Raw genomic sequence first — 21,766 nt, 5'->3', positions numbered from 1 at the left:
TGGCCGGGTGGAGGGGGAGTCAAGGAGGACGTTGCTTCAATCAAAAGTGAGGGAGCTGTAGGCGGAACGAACGTTCCGACGGCCGTGACTGGACGTCAGGTTGGCGGTGACGCGCGTGCGCGCCCCCGTCCGGAGGTAACGGCGGGAAGACTCGGGGGCGCGCTCGTGGCAGGCCTGTAACCGCATGTGTGAGAGTCCAACAGGCGACGGGTGCCCGTGTCCGGAACCGGAGGCAGCCCTGGCTGCAGTGGGGCCGCGGACTGAGCGGCCGAATGGCCGGGGGCCGACTTCCTCAGCCGCCCGCTGGCCTCCAGGCTCGCCTCCGCCGGCCCGGCTCCGCCCCGGCGCCCCGCCCCTCCTCCTCGCCGCGAACGCTTCGCAGAGCCGCGAAGCCAGATATGGCCTCCCACGGCGCGCAGTCCGGGCTAGCCAGGTGGTCAGCCCTTCCCCTGAGGCAGGGCGGCGGGGTGGGCGAGCTGCTCCTCTTCTCCCAGCGGAGTCGGCAGCGAGCCAGTCTGCCACTTCTGGGGAGTTACCCCGGCCCAGCCTTCCCGCCTGGGCTGCCTCATCTGGTTAGCTTCCTAGCCTTGTTGGACTTAGTTACTGACGGCCGGTGATAGCGGTTCATTTATGGGTGGGAAATTTAGCAAGTTTTTAAAAGTAATTGGTTTAAAAACCTTAATGTTAGTTCCAGAGGTACGGTAATGTGGCAGAAATCATGAAGGACTGAGTTTGGGGAACCCTGAACTTACTGATTGCTCCGTAGAAATCAGGGATGCGAAATAAATAATAAAGTGAGAGAACAAAAGGGATGGGTCCATAGAACACTATAATCGTGAACATATTTGAAAGCAGTAAAGCTAGGCTCATAATGTAGTTTTTACAACATCCGAGTAAAAGTGAGCTTGCTGTCAGCGACTCGTGTTCATTTACAGCGACTAGTTAGAGCACACGTATTGCGCAGAGTAGTTTTCCTTAAGCCTTATAAACTGTTCCTTAAACCAGTCTGAACATTTTTTTTTCTTCCTTTAATAAAACAGTACTGTAGGATTTGTGCCCTGTTGTTATACAGTTCCCCACATGCTTGCATTTAACTATTTTCTAGATGCGAAGAGGAAACCATAGGGATCATTAACTACACGTTACCTTCAAATATTTCTATACTGATCATAGCTGTAGCTTAATGATATAATAAAGGGTATATATTTTCTTATTTGAAATGTAGTATTATTAGGTTTTTATTGAGCTTCTTGCCTTTTGACTATATCATCAGTGATCAGTATAGTAAGAATGACTGAAATTAAAATGGGCTAAATATTTATAAACATTTAGTTACACTACTCTTTAAAATGGATGTAGATTCAGGTTTTAACAGTTAATGTAGTTGTTGTATGTATTAACTGTATTGATGCCACTTGTCTCACCTTTAAAGGTAAAACAACTTTGCTTGTCCTTCACGTTCTCTATTAAGGTAGTAGTGGTATTGGATGGTAACAGCATCAGTAGTCAACTTTATTAGAGCTTTCTACTTTTAAACATATGTCAGCTTGATTTGAAATTCAGCTAAAACCGACACTGACCTGGGTTTCAGGAATTGAATTTTTGGTTTCTGTGTTACTTAAAATTTTTTTCTTCAAGAACTCAGATTGTGTTTTCAGCTTTACAAAACCACAGTTTTGTCATCACATCTATGAAAATTAGTAAAAATCCTGTAGACCCTGATGCTGGGAAAGATTGAGGGTGGGAAGAGAAGGGGGCAATAGAAGAGTATGAGATGGTTGAATGGCATCATTGACTCATTGGACATAAGTTTGAGCAAACTCCAGGAGATGGTGAAGGATAGGGTGCTGTAGTCCATGGGGTTGGAAAGAGATGGACATGACTTAGCGACTGAACAACATTGTCAGTATTACTGAACAACACTGTCAGTATTCAATCTGGGTTCAGATTTTCCCACCTGTCCCATATATGTGTTTTTAAAATCAGCTTGTTTGGATTAAAATCCCATAGAGATCTATGTGTTGCATTGAGTTGATACACTTTTTCAGTCTTTTTCTGTTTTTTTAAGATTTTTTTGCTTTGTTTTGCTGAAGATCATTTTTAAAGTCTTTTATTGGATTTGTTACAATATTGCTTCTGTTTTATGTTTTGGTTTTTTGGCCACTTGGCATGTGGCAGTTTATCTCCCCTACCAGGGATGGAACCAGCAACCCCCTGCACTAGAAGGCAGAATCTTAACCACTGGACTGCCAGGGAAGTCCCTCAATCTTTTTTAATGTTACAGTTTTGTTGCCTCCCTTTTTTGCCTTAACATTCTAGGTTTAGTTGATTGCATCCAGATGCCATCTTTTAACTTGTACACCTATTCCCTTTATTTCCTTTAAAGGGAATAAACTGGCAGTGAGATCTAGACTTGCACTGTCCATATAGTAGGTGTCAGCCACCTGTGGCTATTTAAATGAATTAAAATTAAATAAAACTAAAAATTTCAGTTTTCTTACTGCATTGGCCACATTTCAAGTGTCTAATAGTCACACATGCCAAATAGCTACTCTTCAAATGCTGCATATATAAAGTGTCTTCATAATTGCATAAAATTCTGTTGATCAGCACTCATCTAGAAGCTTGATCAGATTCAACCTTGACTTTTTTGGGGGAGCAGGCAGAGGAAGATTTCACTGTTGGTGCAAAATACTTCAGTGAGGCAAGTTACTTTTGTGTTTTTCTCTTTCTTAATGTTAAGATTGAGCAGTGTGGGTTCAGGTATTGTCAGCCCCATCCATTCATCATGAAATTATCCATGAACCATTCACTTAAAATTGCTTATATCCATTATTGCATTAGGGGCTGCAATATAGTGATTTTCTAATTCCATCATTCCTTAGTATTTATTAGCTGGAAATTTTTTATGAAGAACTTTTAAACTCACCAGCTGTTTGATTACCCCACCAGCTATTTGAAATACAGTTTGTACAGGAAAAGCAAGAAAAATGCTTAATTGTTTCCCTCTATTTTCAGAGCACAGTAATGAGTTGGTGGCCTAGCAACCTTCAAAGGTAACCATGAGGATTTTCTTTTTTTTTTTTTTAATCATCATGAACTTATAGATTTGAATTTATTTAAACTGTCTCAATCTATTGCAGTCTTCTTTTTTTTTTGCATACTCAAGTTGTTGGCAAGTGGCAGCCTGTTTAAGTTGGCTCCTGTCTACTTTGATATGACTAGTGGTAGTCTTTGAGAGTTTCCTTATTTTCTTTTAAAACATGTTTCTGGCTCCTTATACATTTCTGGCCACCAAGAAGCCCTGGTTCCTTGTGGTGATTTGAGAGACAAATCTGGGTGCTAGAGGTGCTCTTGCTACTAGGTTGGCCATTAGTTTTAGGATTTACAGTAGCAAAAGTTAAGAAATAGGTACATTTTTAAAACAAGAAACATACAGAATTCACATTGATATTGCCAATTTAATTTCATAGCTTTTTAAAAACACTTGATTTTATATTTTTATATCTTTTTCTCTTTTGCTTATTAACAGTTACTTTTTTCCTGTATGTAATTCTTTCAAATTAAGGATACCAAATTTACTGTTAACTGTTTCCTAAATGGTGTTTAGGATTTCTTTGTAGTACTTTTTGTCCTTAGTACCTACCCCACTTGAAATATGTACAGTAAAGTTGTGTTTTCAAAGCATATGAAGCAATTTGTTACATGGTAAGGCTGCCAACTTGGTATCTAGTTGATAGTTATTTCATTTCCAGTAATTTTCATACTGCTTTTTTTTCCCCACTCATTTGGATTTGTTTCATTATTAGTAAAACATTGGCATAGTGCCTATAAAACAAGTACCCATTAAGATCCATCCTGAGAAGTTTAGCTTCCTGTTTTCTCCACCCTGACTATTTCCCTTTCTTACAGGTATCACATTTACCAGTTGGGGTTTATCCTTGCATAAGAACAAATGCACTATATATTATATATCTGTATATAATTTTATATGCTTAATGTATTTTGACAATTATGCATAACATGTAGTTTATATTTCTCTTACTGTGAACAGGGTTGAGCATCTTTTCATATGTTTAAGGTCATTTGGATTTCTCTTTCTGTGAACTCTTTGTTCATATTTTCTGCCCATTTTTCTATAGATTTCTTTTTTCCCTTCAGTTTTTAGAAGCCATGCGTTTGGATAATTAACCCCTTGTGATAAAACTTTAAATATTGTTGTCATTTATCTTTCAGCTTTGCTTACAGCATTTTTGCCATGTAAAATTGTATTTTTATCTACTAAAGATTTCTTAGTCTTTGCCCTTATTCTTTCTGAATTTGGAATCATAATTTAGACCGTGTTTTAAAATTTTGTTTTTATTTTGGAAGGTTTCTTTGATCTTTTATCTGATAATTTTCTCCCTTAAGTTTAAGTAGGAATCCTTCTGGGCATTTGTAAATGATACTGATTATTTATTGGAGCAGGTACAGTTTTTCAGTCACAGTCTATCTGACACAGCCATAGATCTTTGTAATCACAGTAACACCAAGGCAGGTAAGCGACAAAGCATTGTAATCCTCCTTTAAAATGAAACTTGATGAATAGACATATTCTTTCTCAGGATTAATTCATAATTCCAACTAGATTTATTTTCTTTCTATGTCCCATTTTGTGAATAATTTGATCTCAAGCATATACCTATGGATATTTTTCCTGATCTATAAACTGAAGAAGCTAAATGGGAGGCCTTCTGGTCCTTTCTAGCTCTTAAATTCCAATATATTAATAAATTTCAAAGATTTGCCCATTATTAGATACCCTCTTTGGATTCTTTTTCTCTTAAGATTTAACGTATGTTTTCCCAGCTTTCCAGACTTGATGAAAAAGTCTGTATTTCCTTTAAGCACCTTATTCTAGATTTCACTGATTTAAAACAATCTTCATTCCAATGGAGATTTTTAATTATAACTTTTGTTTGTTGATGTCTTGGTCTAAATGCTGAAATGACTAAGCTTGTCCTATACCAATTTTTAGAGCTACAAAGTTTCCATTTAACTACTTTAACATTTTATGTTAATGGCAGGGAGTAACAGATTATCAAACTAATTATTAGGTTGGTGCAAATATAATTGCGGTTTCAGACTGAATTTTAAATCATTATAACTAGGCTCAAGTGCATCTTTATTAACCAAAATAGCATGTTAAGTTGCTCAGTCATGTTTGACTCTTTGCACCTCCATGGACTGTAGCCTGCCATGCTCCTCTGTCCTTGGGGTTCTCCAGTCCTTTGGAGTGGATTGCCATCCCCTTCTCCAGGGGATCTTCCCCACCCTGGGATTGAACCCATGTCTCTTATGTCTCCTCCGTTGGCGGGCGGTTTCTTTACCACTAGCGCCGCCTGGGAAGCCCAATCAAAATAGGAACCATTACAGTCAACATATTTTTGCCAACAACAAATAAGTTTGTTTACTCCTGTAGCATAACAATTCATGCCTTGGAGTTCCATGAACTCATGGACAGCATTTTCTGCCACCACGCTGGTTGTGGAAGCATTTTCCCTGCAAAAAGTTGTCAAGATGCTTGAAGATGTGGTAGTTGGTTGAGTCAGGTGAATATGGCAGATAAGGCAAAACTTTGTAGCCCAATTAGTTCAACTTTTGAAGTGTTGGTTGTGCGGCATGTGGTCAGGCATTGTCGAGGAGAAGAATTGGGCCCTTTCTGTTGACTAGTGCCAGCTGCAGGCATTGCAGTTTTTGGTGCATCTCATCAATTTGCTGAGCATACTTCTCAGATATAATGGTTTCACTGGGATTCAGAAAGCTGTAGTGGCTCAGACAGGCAGCGGACCACCAAACAGTGATCATGACCCGTTTTTGGTGCAAGTTTGGCTTTCGGAAGTGCTTTGGAGCTTCTTTTCAGTACAACCACTGAGGCGGTGGTTGCCAGTTATCCTATAACATCCACTTTCATCGCCCGTCACAGTCTGATCCAGAAATGGTTCATTGTTGCGTACAATAAGGGAAGATGACACTTCAGAATGAGGTTTTTTGTTTTTTTTTTATTTGCAGTCAGCTCATGAGGCACCCACTTACCAAGCTTTTTCACCTTTCCAATTTGCTTCAAATGCCAAATGACTATAGAATGATTGATGTTCAGTTCTTCAGCAACTTCTGTAGTTGTAAGAGGATCAGCTTCAGTGATCCTTTCACTTGATTGTTGTCAACTTCTGATGGCTGGCCACTATGCTTCTCATTTTCAGGCCTCTTGTCTCCTTTGCAAAACTTCTTGAACCACCCTTGCACTGTATATTCATTAGCAGTTCTTGGGCCAAATGCATTGTTGATGTGAGTTGTCTCTGCTACTTTATGGCCCATTCTGAACTCAAGAAAATTGTTCAAATTTACTTTTTGTCTAGCATCATTTCCCTAGTCTAAAATAAATATAAAATAAATAGCAAGTAATAAGTCATTAGCAAAAAAATATAAAGCGAGAACTGTGCATTAAAATGTATAACATAACCACATTTATATAAAAATGTATTCAACATCAAATGGCAAAGTTCGATAATGCAAAACCATAATTACTTTTGCACCAACGTAATACTTAAAATTGTATTTATTTTGGACAAAGAATAGACTTTACATAATTATTGCATGGAACAGGCCAAAAAAGAAAGCAAAGTAATGTACTGCATGCAGCTGAATGAGGGTCAGATTGTTTAGGAAAGGAGTTCATGATATAGCTGCGAGAAACTCAGAAAAGTCCATAGAAAATCTGAGTTCTTGCTATTTACCTGATCCTCAGGAAGGAGAAGCGATGGTGTTTGTTAGCTCCTCAAGGAGATGGTGAAAGTATTTTTTAAAAAAACATTATATATTAGATTATTTTCTGTAGCAAATGTTACTTATCTTCCCTACATCACCCCCACCTTTTGTTTAAAACAGATCTCATTGTCTTAGACTTAGACCATGATTTTAATTTCTGAAATGGGCTATTTTCACGATTGTGCTACTGCCCTCTGGTGTCCATAGTGGTGGTGTCATAGTTCAGTTTGTGTTTGTTTCTTCCTGTGTCCAGACTTTTCAAAATGGTTTCACTTTGTTTATATCAGGAAGATTAAATCAAAAGAAGATATGATGATGTATTTTAAGATCTGGAATACTGTAAAATATATAAAGATCACATATTGGCTGGAGCTTAGGAGTCACACTGCCTAGGTTTGAGTCCTGGGGCTGAGGTTTGTAGTTTGCCATAGTCAAGTTAACCTTTCAAGCCTCAGTTTCCTCAAAATGATAGTATGTATCTTTTATGATTGTTATGAAGATTGAATTAGACAATATAGACAAGGCAGAACAGTTGAGCATTCAGTGACTTAGCTTCTCACTGGACATGAATTTGAGTAACTCCTGAAGCTAGTGGAGGACAGAGGAGCTTGGTGTGCTATAGTCCATGGTGTCAGACATGACTTAGTGACTGAACAACAACAAAATAAATATTGCTAATTACTAAATAATGTCATCCAGAAAATATATTGTGTATTATGTTACTAAATCTAAATATCCACATAGGGTTGTCAAGAGCATGGTACTTACAGTATATATGTGTTTGACCATTGCTGCTGCTGCTAAGTCACTTCAGTCGTGTCCGACTCTTGGTGACCCCATGGACTGGAGCCCACCAGGCTCCTCCGTCCATGGGATTTTCCAGACGAGTACTGGAGTGGGGTACCATTGCCTTCTCCGATTTGACCATTAGAATCCCTTTAAAAACTGGAAGAAATTTTGGAAACTATATAGGTCATACCCCTTTATAAGAAAGAAACTGAAGTTCAAGGACACAAAGCTAGACTCTATCCTGGATCTTCATCTACATAGTACTGTCTGAACTGTGTCCTGCCATTCAGTTCCCTGAAGTGGAGCAAAGCAGAATCTTTGTCTTGTTGTAATTGACTGTATCATTGTTTGAAAGACAGTGAAATAGAACATGAAAACCTTTAACTTTTTATTTTGTCTAATTTTGGTATAATACAAATGATAAACCAACTAGAAAGAAATCCTCTCTGCCATATTTATGCATGAATAGTTATTTAAAACTTCTCATAGTAACTTTAGAAATAGGTGCAGATAACATGCAGTGGTTGTATTTTCCAGTCTTCTTATTCTTCTGTGTCTGCAGGACATCCTATGCATGCCTCTGTTACTGTATTTTTCACTTTAAGGAAACATTTTAGTTAATTTTTTTCTTTCCCATACTGGACTATTAATTCCTTGAAAGACAACACTGATTTCTTTATTGAGTAGAGGACTTCTCTTAGAGCAATATAATTTGAAGACGTTTCAGAGTTGAGCCTCTGAATGTTGAAGGATAAAAGCAGTTCTTCAGGAATGAGTAGTGGTTTGACACATGAACATTCTGAAGTTTTGTGATAAGTGAGAAACCTACAGCAGTTACTGTTCATTGGCATATCCAAAGTTAAGGGCGGTCTTTTTTCGTCTCATCTGCCTTTCTTTATGGTGTGTCTTTCTCTTTCTGTGATAGTCTGTTCTGTCTCCCTTCCTTTCTTTCTCTGCTAGATTCTTCTCTGCAGTTCTCCAGCTATAGACCAGTTTGTATAGGAGGCTAGGTAAAAAAGGGAGGGGAATTGATATAAGCCAGCCAAAAGTATTTAGCGCAGATCAGGTTGAAATGCCACACTAAGTCCTGGAGCTGTGGGTTATAAATAAAACTGGTTTTCTGCCCTTGAGGGTGGAATAGTAAGGGAAAAGGGTGTGAAAAAAGACATTTCCAGTGTGATGTATGGAGAAGGAAATGGCAATCCACTCCAGTATTCTTGCCTGGAAAATGCCATGGAAGGAGATTGGGAGGCTGCAGTCCATGGGTCATAAAGAGTCCGACACGACTGAGCGACTTCACTTCACTCACTAGTGTGATGTAACTCCAGTGAAATGACCTGCTAAGGACTAAGAACAATGAAGTGCAGAGGAAGGAGGTCAGTAGTTGCCTCTTAGGGGATGGAAGCTGTGCTAGGAGCTTTATACGCCTGTCATCTAGAGTCGAATAGGAGCTCCCATGATGGACCAATAAGTTCAAGCACAGAACATTTAACCTTTTAACACTATCTCTTTAAAAAAAGCTCACTTTTCCTCTGACCTCTTGTTTTCTTAGTGTCTGTGTCCCTCTGCTGCTAGCACCCCACTTCCACCCAGACCTACTCTTAGGTGAGAAAGTAGCAATGCCACAATAAGGTATTTGATTTTAGTCATGCTCGGAAGTGTCAATGGCAGTACAGATCATTTTAAGTTATTTTGAAGTGTGTTTGGTTCTACTGTTTCTTGAAGAGCTATTTCTTGACCCTTCTACAGTTATCCTAAGGAGTGCTGCATTTTCTCATTGTTAATTTGTATGCTTTCATTCACATTCCTAAGTTTGTAAGTTGGAATGTTGCAACATAAAAAATGAGTTTTCTCCTGACTGGCTTTTTTGCTTTCCCAGTTGCCAAAACAAAGGAGATTTGGCGATGGAGGCTTTGTTGGAAGGAATACAAAATCGGGGGCATGATGGGTAAGTTTGCTTTTGACCCTAAGTTTCTCACTGAGTTTAAAAAGCATGTCTGAGTTACACCTCTGACCATTTTGTGCTTTGGGTACAGAAGAAGAAATGTGAACAAAATCTAGGCTGATCCATGTCATGTTTGTGGACAGTATCTCTCCTTGGGGTGTTTCCCTTATCTCAGCAGTGTGAAGCTGGATACTTTCTGTCAACCCACTTTAAATTTTCACCTTTTAAAAAACAAAACAATTTTGTTTTGACACTAAGAGCAAATGACTTTTTTTTTTTTAAAGTATTTAAGCCTTAGTAGTTATCTCTCTGTGGCCATTCCTGGAAACCTCTTTGAATCCAGTACATTTGTGTCCACTTGTGTTTTTACCTTTGTAAAAAGCTAGATATCTGATATCTACTGAAATATCGATGGACATCAGTAAGTTGACAGGAAGATAGATTGTAGTAAGTTGCTAATAATGAGTTGGAAAAAAGTAATTGAAATAAATTTGGCTCAAGGATGAATTTCTTAAGACAGTTCTTAAAGTTGTATTGTCATTTTCCTACTTGTTTCCAAAGCTATTTATTTGCTTGGCTAGCTGAGAATATGACATATGCTTGCCTGGATTCTTCAGAAAGCTTCCCTAAAATGTTGAAGATGAGATAGTTGTTGGCTCTGGAAGTCTCATTCCCAAACCAGACTTCCTACATCAGTCTGTGTTTGGCCACATGATGTAAGCTTTAGGTTGGCTGCTGGAGGAAGACTGTTCTGTGGAATAGGTGATCGCCTTAGATGCCTTAAAGGGAAAAGCTCAGAGATGTTTTTTACTTCTGATTATTTGTTGACATTGTTCCACCTTAGGTAGGTTTACATTTGCTCTATTTTTACATGTGAAAGATGAAAAGCCACTTGGAGATATGTTCTGTGTTCTTAAGGGTCTGTTCTTATTTATAGGGGATTTTTGACATCCTGTGAAGCAGAACTGCAGGAGCTCATGAAACAGATTGACATAATGGTAGCTCATAAAAAATCTGAATGGGAAGGACAGACACACGCTCTAGAAACTTGCTTGGACATCCGTGAACGGGAACTTAAGGCTCTCAGGAGTCAGTTGGATTTGAAACACAAAGAGGTAATGCAGACGATTTGCTGCTCTTATTGATATTTTCACTTTGCCTTTTATTAGGTTGGTGCAAACGTAATTGTGGTTTCAGACCATGAATTTTAAATCATTATAACTGGGCTCAAACACATCTTTATTAATCAAAATGGGAACCATTATAATCATTTTTTTTTCCAGTAAGAAACAAGTTTATTCCTGTAGCATAAAAATCCATGCCTTGGGATTCTGTGAATTCTTGGAAAGCATTTTCTGCCTCCTGCTAGTTGTGAAAACATTTTCCCTGAAAAAAAGTTGTCAAGATGCTTGAAAAAGTGGTAGTTGGTGAGAGGTCAGCTGAATATCGCAGATGAGACAAGACTTTGTAGCCCAACTCATTCAACTTTTGAAGTGTTGGTTGTGTGACGTGAGGTGGGGCATTGTTGTGGAGAAAAATTGGGGCCTTTCTGTTGACCAGTGTCAGCTGCAGATGTGGCAGTTTTTGGTGCATCTCATCAATTTGTAGAGCATACTTGTAGATGAAATGGTTTTGCCAGGATTCAGAAAGCTGTAGTGGATCAGATGGGCCACAGACCAACAAACAGTGACCATGACCCTTTTTTTGGTGTGTGTGGCCTTGGAAAGTGTTTTGGGGCTTCTTTGTGGTCCGGTCACTCAGCTGGTTGTCTCTGGTTGTTGTGTGAAATCCACTTTTTGTTGCATGTCACAATCAGATCAAGAAATAGTTCATTGTTGTTGCGATTTTTTTGATTTGTGGTCAGCTCACGAGGTACCCACTTATCAAACTTTTTCACCTTTCCAATTTGCTTCAAATGCCAAGTGACTATAGAATGGTCAACATTAAGTTCTTTGGCAACTTCTCATCTAGTTGTAAGAGGATCAGCTTTGACGATCCTCTCAGTTGGTCGTTGTCAGCTTCTTATTGCAGGTCACTGTGCTCCTCATCTTTAAAGTTCTTATCTTCTTTGCAAAACTTCTTGAACCGCCACTGCATTGTAAGTACATTAGCAATTACTGGACCAAATGTGTTGCTGATGTTAATTGTCTCCACGGGTTTCCAACCCATTTGGAACTCGAGTAAGAAAATTGTTCAAATTTGCTTTTTGTCTAACATCTTTTCCATAGACTAAAATAAATATAAAATAAACAGTAAGTAATAAGTCATTAGCAAAGAAATATAAAGTGAGAAATGTGCATTAAAATGATGTATAACAATCACATTTAAGAATGCATTCCAATATCAAATGGCAAAGTTCAACAATGCAAAACCGCAATTACTTTTGTACCAATCTAAGTTTCTTATATATTTGTTGAAGAAAACATTTAAATTTTTTTAAAAATCAGTGTATTAAAACAAAACACTGGTCACTCATTTCTTCCACCCTCTGATCCAAGCTTTGCCTTTTGTAGCCACCAATGTGTTTTCTTTATCTATGAGCTTATTTTTTGTTTGTTTTTGTAGATTCTACGTGTAAGAGATCAGACAGCATTTGAGTATCTGTCTTTCTTTGTCTGAATTACTTCATTTAGTGTAATGCTCTCAATGTCCACTCATACTGTGGCAAGTGGCAACTTTTTTGTGTTTTATGGCTGAATAATATTCTTTATGTATACACATATCCCATGATTTCTTTATCCATTCAGTCATCAGTAAATACTGAGGTTATTTCCTCATCTTTGTATTATAAATAATTCTACAGTGAACACGAGGATGCATGTATCTTTTTGAATTAGTGTTTTTTTATTTTCTTCAGATAAATACTCAGAAGTGAAATTACTAGATTGTATGGTAGTTCTATTTTTAATTTTTTGAGAATTCTCTGTATTATTTTCCATAATGGTTGCACTAACTTAAGTGTTTACAAAAAGTGCACAAGGTTTCCCTTTTGTCTGCATCCTTGCCAACACTTGTTATTTGTTGTCTTTTTGCTACTTGCCATTCTGCAAGATTTGAGTTGCTCTCTCTTTGTGGTTTTGATTTGCCATTTCCCTGATGATTAATGATGTTGACCATCTTTTCATGTCCCTGTTAGTTATCTATATATCTCTTTTGGAAAAATGTCTATTTGGATCTTTTGCCCATTTTTTCATTGGATGATTTGTGGTTTTTTGCCTTTGAATTGTGTAAATTCATTGTATGTTTTGGGTATCAACTCTCTGTCAGTTACTAATGTGCAGATATTTTCTCCCATTCAGTAGGTTGCCTTTTTCATGTTGTTTATGGTTTCCTTTGCTGTGCAGAAGCTTTTTAGTTTGATGCAGTCCCACTTGTGTATTTTCCCTTTTGCTGCTTTTACTTTTTTTACTTTTGCTTTTGGTGTAGATTCAAAATATTATTACCAAGACCTATATCAAGGAGCTTACTGCCTATGTTTTCTTCTAGGAGTTTTATGGTTTCAGGTCTTATGTTCAAGTCTTTAATCCATTTTGAGTTAACTTTGTGAATGGTGTAAGATAGTGGTCTAGCTTTCATTCTCTTGCATGTGACTGTCTGGTTTACCCAACATCATTTATTGAAAAAACTGTCTTTCCCCATTGTATATTCTTGGTTTGTTTGTCATAAATTAATTGACCATATGTATGTGGGTTTATTTCTGGGCTCTTTATTCTGTTCTATGGATCTAAGTCTCTGATTTTATGTCAATAAAACTTTACTATTTGCATGTAATAATAGTCTTAAAATATGCTTGGAAGTTAGGGAGCATGGTGCCTCCAGCTTTGTTCTTTCTCAAGATTGCTTTGACTGTTCAGGTCCATACAAATTTTAGGATTTTTTTTGTTTGTTTGTTTTATGTGAGAAATGCCATTAGAATTTTGATATCTACTGCACTGAAGTTGTAGATTGCTTTGGATAATATTGCCATTTTAACAATAGCGATCCTTTTAGTCTTTCATCTTTCCATTTATTTGTGTCCTTTTCAATTTCTTTTGCTAATGTTTTGTAGTTTTCAGTATCCACATATCTCACCTTGTTGGTTAAATTTACTCCTACGTATTTTACTATTTTTATGCAGTTGTAAATGGGATTATTTTCTTCAATTTCTCTTTTTGATAGCTTGTTATTAAACACAATAGATTTTTAAATTGATTTTGTATCCTGTAGTATTATTGAAATCATTTATTAGTTCTATTAGTTTGTGATGGACTCTACGGTTTCCTAGCTATTTTCATGTCATCTGCAAACAGTGACAGTATTGCTTCTTCCTTTCCAATTTGAATGCCTTTTATTTCTTTTTCTTGCCTAACTATTCTGGCTACAACTTCCAATACTGTGTTGAATAAAAGTGGTGAAGTGAACATCCTTGTATTATACCTGATCTTAGAGGAAAAGCTTTGAGATTTTCAACATTGAGTATGATGTTAGCTGTATGCTTGTCATGTGTGCCATTAATTATGTTAAGGTATGTTTCCTCCATACCTGCTTTGTTGAGAGATTTGAGATTTTTACCATAAATGAGTGTATTTGAGTTTTGTCAAATATTTTTTATGCATCTATTGAGATGATCATAGCATTTTTGTCTTCATTTTGTTATATAGTGTATCACATTGACTGATTTACAGATGTTGGACCATTCCTGCGTCTCTGAAATAAATTTCACTTGATAATGACATGTGATCTTTTTAACGTATTACTGAATATTTTGTTGAGAATTTTTGCATCTATGTTCATCGAGGATATTAGTCTGTAAAAAAAAAAATTTTTTTTTGGTAGTACTCTTGTCTGGTTTTGGTACAGGGTAATACTGCCCTCATAAATTGTGTTTTGAAATGATCCCGCTTTTATAGTTTTTGGAAGAGCTTGAAGAAGATTGATATTGATTCTTCTTTGATTGTTTCATAGAATTCACCAGTGAAGCCATTTGGCCCTGGACTTTTGTTTGTTGAGAGTTTTTGATTACTGATTCAATCTGCTTGCTAGTGATTGGTCTGTTCAGACTTTCTGTTTCATCGTCATTTAGTCTTTGAGCCTATATGTTTGTAGGAGTTTATCCATTTCTTCTGGTTTGTCTAATTTGTTGGCATATGATTGTTCATAGTAGTCTGTATGATCCTTTGTATTTCTATGGTATCACTTGTAATATCTCTTCTTTAATTTCTGACTTATTTGAGTCCTTTCTATTTTTCTTAGCCTAGCTAAGGTTTTGTCAATTTTATTTGCCTTCTAAAAACTAGCTCTTAGTTTGACTGATCTTTGTTGTCTTTTTAGTCTCTATTTCATTTATTTCTGCTCTAAAGGATGACAGAGGATGAGATGGTTGCATCACTGACTCAATGGACATGAATTTGAGTAAACTTCTGGAATTGGTGATGGACATGGAGGCCTGGTGTGCTGCAGTCCATGGGGTTGCAAAGTCGGACACAACTGAGTGACTGAACTGAGCTGAATCTTTATTTCCTCTCTTCTACTAACTTTGGGCTTTGTATTTTCTTTTTCTAGTTCATTAAAGTGAAGTTAGATTGTGTGTGAGACTTTTCTTGCTTCTTGAAGTAGGTATTTATCACTGTAAACTTCCCTCACAGAACTGTTTTTACTGTATTTCATAAATTTTAGCATGTTAATGTTTACATTTTTGTTTTTCTTAAGGTGTTTTTGATTTCTCTTTTGATTTCTTCTTTGGCCCACTGGTTATTCAGTAGCATGTTGTTTAATCTCCACATAGTTGTATATTTTCCACTTTTCGTCATGTAATTTCTCATTTCATGCCATTGTGATTGGAAAAGATGCTTGATGTGATTTAAATATCCTTAAATTTATTAAGACTTGGTCTCTGGCCTAACATATGACTTATCTATTAAAGATGTTCAGTATATACTTGAGAAGAATGTGTATTCTGTTGTTTTTGGATGGAATGTTCTATAAATATCTGTTAAGTCCATATAGTATAATATGTTGTTTAAGGCTGATATCTCCTTACTGATTTTCTGTCTGGATGATTTTTTCATTGATGTAAGTGGGATATGAAAGTCCCCTATTATTATTGTATTGCTGCCTATGTCTCCATTTAGGTCTCTTAATAATTGTGAGACATATTTAGGTTGCTCCTATTTTGGATACATAAATATTTGCAAATGTTATATCCTCTCATTGGACTGACCCCTTTATGTAATGCCCTTCTTTGTTTCTTATTAAAAAATATGTTGTAAAGGTTTGTTTTTTGTTTGTTTCTAATATAAGTATAGCTGACCCGTCTTTCTTTTTTGGTTTTCATTTGCATGGACTCTCCTTTCCACCCCTTTGCTTTCAGTGTGTCCTTACATCTGAAGTTGTCTCTTGTAGGCAGTACACATAGGAGTGTGTTGCTTTTACTTCTTCAGCCTTTCTGTGGCTTTTGGTTGGATAATTTAGTCCATTTACAGGTAAGGTAATTATTGATAAGTATGTGCTTATTGCCATGTGTTAATTGTCTTCTAGCAGCTTTTGTAGTTTTTCTCTGTTCCTTTCCTTTGCTCTCTTCCTCTGTGGTTTGATGACTTTCTTTAGTGGCATTCTTATGTCTGTTTCTCTTCCTCTTTGTTTATTTATTGTAGGTTTTTGCTTTGTGGTTACCATGAGACTTACATTTAACAACTTATATCTGTAACAGCCTATTTTAAGTTGATAACATCTGAAGTTTGATCCCATTCTGAAACTCAACATTTACTCTCATGTTGTATGTTTTAATGTCACATTTTATATATTTTTATCTTGTGCATTTTTTAGCTAATTATTGTAATCATAGTTTTTTCATTTAACCTTTATATTAGCTTTATTAGTAATTAATCCACTACCTTCACTATATATTTACTTTTCCAATGATAATTATCCTTTCATTTGTGTTCTTGTTACTAATTATAATTAGCATCCTTTCTTTCAGCTTAAAGGAGTCCCTTTAAAATTTCTTATAAGGCCAATTTAGTGGTGGTGAACTCCTTTAACTTTTGCTTGTCTGAAAACTCTATGTCTCTTTTGATTCTGAATGAAAACATTGTTGGGCAGAGTATTCTTGATTGAAAGTTTTCTTCTTCTGGTACTTGGAATGTACCGTGCTTTCTGGCTTACAATGTTTGTGCTGAAAGATCAGCTGATAGCTTTATGAGAGTTCCTTTGTACAGAACTAGTGTTTCTCTCACAGGTTTTAAGATTATCTCCTTGTCTTTTAACTTTTGACATTTTAGTTGTAATGTGTCTTGGTGTGGGTCTCTTTGATGGCATCTTTTAAAATACAGTTTTATTGATTTATCATTCATTTTTGGCTGTGCTGGGTCTTTGTTGCTGGTGAGCTTTTCTCCGGTTGTGGCGAGCAGGGGACACTCTCTAGTTGCGGTGTGCAGGCTTCTCATTACAGTGGGTTCTCTTGTTGCAGAGCACAGGCTCTAGGGCCTGCAGGCGTGAGTAGTTGCAGCACCAGGGCTCAGTAGTTGCGGCTCCTGGGCTCTAGAGCACAGGCTAAATAGAATAGTTGTGGCCCACGTGCTTAGTTGCTCTGAGGCATGTGGGATCTTCCCAGATCAGGGATTGAATTCATGTTTCCTGCATTGGCAGGCAGATTCTTTACCACTGAGCCACCAGGGAAGCCCTAGTAGCATCTTGTTTGCAATTCTCAGGATTTCCTGGGTCTGGATGCTTGTTTTCTTCCCCAAGTTAGGGAAGTTTTCAGCCATATTTTTTTCAAATAAGATTTCTACTCCTTTCTCTCTTCCTCTTTTAGGAGCCCTATAAAGTGAAAGTCTGTTTGATGGTGTCCCATAAGCTCCTGAAGCCATCTTCACAGTATTCATTCTTTTTTCATTTTGCTGCTGTAATTGGGCGTATTCCATTGCCTTGTCAGTGAGTTGACTTCATCTAGTCTGCCATTAAACCCCTTTAGTGTGTTCTTCAGTTCAGCTATTGTATTCTTTGGTTCTGTGATTTCTACTTGGTACTTTCTTATATTTTTCTTGTCTCTTTGTTGAAGTTCTCATCATCTATTCTTCCCCCCAGTTCAGTGAGCATTTTTATGACCATTACTTTGAACTCTTATCAGGTAATCCCAGATTACTTACCTCCATTTCATTAAGGTTTCTTCTGAGGTTTATCTTATTTTCATTTGGAACATATTCCTCTGTTCCTTGACTCTCCATTTGCTTCTGTACAATAAATGAAATAACCACCTCTTCCAGTATTGAAGGACTAGCCTTCTGTAGGAGATGAACCTTGTAATTCAACCCTGCCTCAGCTTCTGGGTGTTTCTCAAATGTCTGTACTTGTCTAGGCAGCCTATTGTATTTTTAGTAGCTCCCAGTAGTTGAGGATGTGCCAAGACCTGTCATTGTCCTGAAATGGAGAATCTCAGCACCTAGATTCAGACTGACTGGAAGCTGGGGCAGCAGCTTTTAAAGTATGCAAATATATATAGTTCTGAGGGGCTGCAGGAGTAAGCCACATTGGTCCTCAGAGCCGGGTGATTTGGAGGTCACCATGTGGGCTCCAGATGAGCTGTTTTCTGGGTAATATTTCTTGGCTGGAGCAAGGCAGAGGGAGAATGCCAAGAAGGTGTCCACAGCCTATGTTCTTTGAGAGCAACTCCATAGGCCACTAAATGTGAGCCAAACCTGAAGCCTACTCCTTAGGACAAAGGTCCAAGACAAGTAAAGCGGACTCTCACAGAAAGCCTGGGGAGTGTGCCTCATTCTACTTTCTGTCCAGTGCCTTAAGGGTAGAAGCCTGCCAAGAACTATCCCTTTGATTGCCATAGTCCTGTGCGATCCAGGAATGCAAGTCCTTTCAGTCACCTAGAGCTCGATAATCAAAGGGAGGCCCCTGGGCACAAGCCATGTGTACAGCTCTGCCATCTGTGCACTGGAGGCAGCAGTGTGAAAGCAAAGGTAGTGCCCTCCACGGTCTCTGGAAAGGATTGCAGTCAGCGCCAAGATGCCTGCCTAATCAGAAGCTTGTCCCTTAGCAGTCATGATGATCAGTTAATAGTCTCCCTCCACAGAAAGAATGCAACTCCAGGGTCTGTTGCCTTTTGCTGTGCCTTTGTGATAGTAGCTGTTTAAGAACCCTTTCTCCTTGGGTTGCAGTCCTGTAGGACCCATGAGTATAAGTCCCACTGACCACCTTTGCTTAGTCGCTCAGTCGTGTCCGACTCTTTGTGACCCCGTGGACTGTAGCCCGCCAGTGGGGATTCTCCAGGCAAGGATACTGGAGTGGGTAGCCATGCCCTCCTCTGGGGATCTTCCCAACCCAGGGATTGAACCTAGGTCTTTCCCACATTGCAGGCGGATTCTTTACCAGCTGAACCACTAGGGAAGCCCAAGAATACTGGAGAGGGTAACCTATCCCTTCTCCAGGGGATCTTCCCAACCCAGGAATTGAACCAGGGTCTCCTGCATTGCAGGTGGACTCTTGTAAATCCACCAGGGAAGCCCCCACTTACCACCAGAGCCAGTTAATGTAGAGGTGTCCTCTAGCAGTAGTCACAAAAATCCAGGCACCTGACTGGGGCATGAGCTCCTTCTGGGTGACACTGATTATAACAGTTCCTTAGGACCCAGAACACGAAGCTCCGTTGGTCTCTAGAGCCAGGTGATCTAGAATCATAGCCTGGGCAGGAGCTGTAAAAACCAGGACATCAGAGCAAGTTTCTCTTCCAGGAGATGGTGGTGCTCTGGAGCATGACAAAGGTGGTACCTTCTAGGCTTTGTTTCTAGGGTGTTCCAGCAGGATCCTACCTTTGTGTGTTGAACAAGACCCCTGTCCCTTTAGCTGAAGTTTTGATGGTGGGCTTTACTCACTTTAAGTCTAACCCCAATTGACTGCCTCTGAGCTGGACTCTGGGATGGGTGAGTCCAAGCACATGAGCCCTCTAAGAGGTGTTTCTCAGGTTGCTCTCAGTTTGTGGATCTTGGGACACAAGACCCATTGGTTTTCAGAAATTAGATGTTTGGGGGCTCACCTCTCAAGTGCATGTCTTAAAAGTTGGGGTGCCCAAGGTGAGGTTTGAACCCTTTGCTCCTCAAGGAGAAGATCTGAGTTTTGAGTTCCCTTCTGGTTATGCTTGCTACACTAGGGGTGAGATTTACGGTGAGATTGTGTCTCCATCTCCCCTACAGGCTTTTGTATGGTTTTATTTTGTCCAACATGTAGTTGTCCCTCAACCAAGCTTTAAGTTTTTTTCCAAGAAGAAATTGTTCCATGTTTAGCTGTAGATCCAGTGAGTCTGAGGAGGGAGGTGAGTTCTGAATCTTTCTACACCGCTATCTTGAATCATTAATACTCTTCTTTATAATGCATAGAAAGCATTTGTATGTCAAATTCTGTTTTGTTTTTCTTTTTTTTTTCGGAAGAAAAATTCATTGGTGAAAATGCATAAGAATGTTAATGTTGTTAATATTTCAAGGATCATGTTACCTTGGTCACATCTAGTACATATGTAACTTCTTTAAGAAAATGTAAAGGGAGGCACATGATCATTCTATTACATGTCCATGTTAATAATCACTGAGTTTAGTGAATGTTGTTTTTGGCCACATTGTGTGACTAGTGTAAAAAGTTATGCCCAAATTCAACAATTTTCTTCTTTTGGTTAGGTTTAAAATAAAATTCAGAAAACTTAAAAAATGTACATTTACACTTGTTGAAAAGAAAAGGGGGGAAAAAAAGAAGAAAATAAATATTATTTATGATCTCAACACCCAGTGTTATTGATGATTTTTGGGAAAAGTTTAATAACATTTACTAATTGACTTCTCTTAATTTAGCTGATACAATAAAAAGAACATTGAATATTGGAAGAGAAGCAGAAAGCATGTATGAGTGCAAGAACGTCCCCTAAATTTCTGGCATGAATGCTAATCTCAGAAGGATTAGAAGGACTGTAGGTAAACACTGGTCCCAAGCCCCACGTGGATGGGCTTTCCTACCAGTAGGATCACCACTCAGTGCTGTTGTTCTGCTTCTTAAGGGCACTTCTGTGAGTGATACATTGAGATTTTGATTCTGTTGATGGTACTACACTTATCAAGAATATCTTAGAAATGTTTCATGTCACAAGGGAAGTGTTAGGCTTCAAAAAGTGTTTTTTTCCTTGTCAAGAGAATCTGTCAGTGGTTGGCCTTTTGCAGTTTGGGTCATAGCAGTAGAGTTGACTCTTGTACAATGTGGGGGTTAGATGCATTGACTTCAATGCACTCAAAAATCCACATAGAACTTTATAGTTGGCCTTCTTTATCTGGTGGCTCAAATGATAATGAATCTGGCTGCAATGCAGGAGATCTGGGTCTGATCCCTGGGTTGGGAAGATCCCCTGGAGAAGGGAAAGGCTACCCACTCCAGTATTATGGCCTGGAGAATTCCAGCCCATGGGGTCGCAAAGAGTCCCACACAACTGAGCTACTTTCACTTTCACTTTCTTTCTCTTTATCTGAGAGTCCACATTCATGAATTCATGTAGTACTGTAGTATTTATTGAAAAAAAATCTATGTATAAGTGGACCCATGAAGTTCAACCATGTTGTTTAAGGGTCAACTGTACATAGTTATGTTGGCTATGTTAGATTGTGTTCTGAGATGCCACTTGCTAAACTGGAATTTATTTTAAAATTTGGGTAGACTTTTGAGAATGTATTTTAAAGTTATATCTCATGAAAAGATATTGAAGTTATTTAAAAAGTGCATGGAATGACAATCATATATATATATACATATATATATTTATTTATTTGTAATTTAGGTAGAGTCAGTGCTCCTTGGTAAGTTACCTTAGTTACCACTTCTTTATTTCTCCAGGGGCAGACACAAGTAGTTCCATTTAGTAAGTTAAGGTGATAGTTGTTCCCTAGTTAAACACTGTACCATTGACCCTTGAACCTGGGAGTCAGGGGGCACCAATCCCCCATGCAGTTGAAAATCTATGTACAATTTTACAGTTGACTCTTGTATCTTGGGGCTTCCTTGGTGCCTCAGATGGTAAAGAATCTGCCTGCAATGCAGGAGACCCGAGTTCAGTCCCTTGGTCAGGATGATCCTCTGGAGAAGGGAATGGCAACCCACTCTAGTATTCTTACATGGAAAATCCCATGGACACAGGAGCCTGGCAGGCTACAGTCCATGGGGTCACAAGGAGTCAGGCATGACTGAGCGACTAACATTGTCACTTGT

General features: G+C 38.3%; 1 protein-coding gene across 12 annotated transcripts in view; it reads left to right on the top strand.

The window, feature by feature from the left end:
* CEP63 (centrosomal protein 63) overlaps positions 1-21,766 on the top strand; it is a 78,258-nt gene that overhangs the window by 260 nt on the left and 56,232 nt on the right. For 6 of the 12 annotated variants that reach the window (XM_070466708.1, XM_070466707.1, XM_070466716.1 and 3 more), the window contains exons 1-4: positions 142-433; positions 3,019-3,056; positions 9,476-9,544; positions 10,479-10,656. In XM_070466708.1, coding sequence (XP_070322809.1) covers positions 185-433; positions 3,019-3,056; positions 9,476-9,544; positions 10,479-10,656 — 534 coding nt within the window. In that variant the 5' untranslated portion in view covers positions 142-184. The other 6 variants (XM_070466710.1, XM_070466717.1, XM_070466711.1 and 3 more) reach the window with 5 other exon arrangements.

The sequence above is a fragment of the Odocoileus virginianus genome, chromosome 4 (assembly GCF_023699985.2).
Source record: "Odocoileus virginianus isolate 20LAN1187 ecotype Illinois chromosome 4, Ovbor_1.2, whole genome shotgun sequence".
In the NCBI taxonomy this organism is placed as follows: domain Eukaryota; kingdom Metazoa; phylum Chordata; class Mammalia; order Artiodactyla; family Cervidae; genus Odocoileus; species Odocoileus virginianus.
This window is presented reverse-complemented; position numbering and strand designations above follow the sequence as displayed.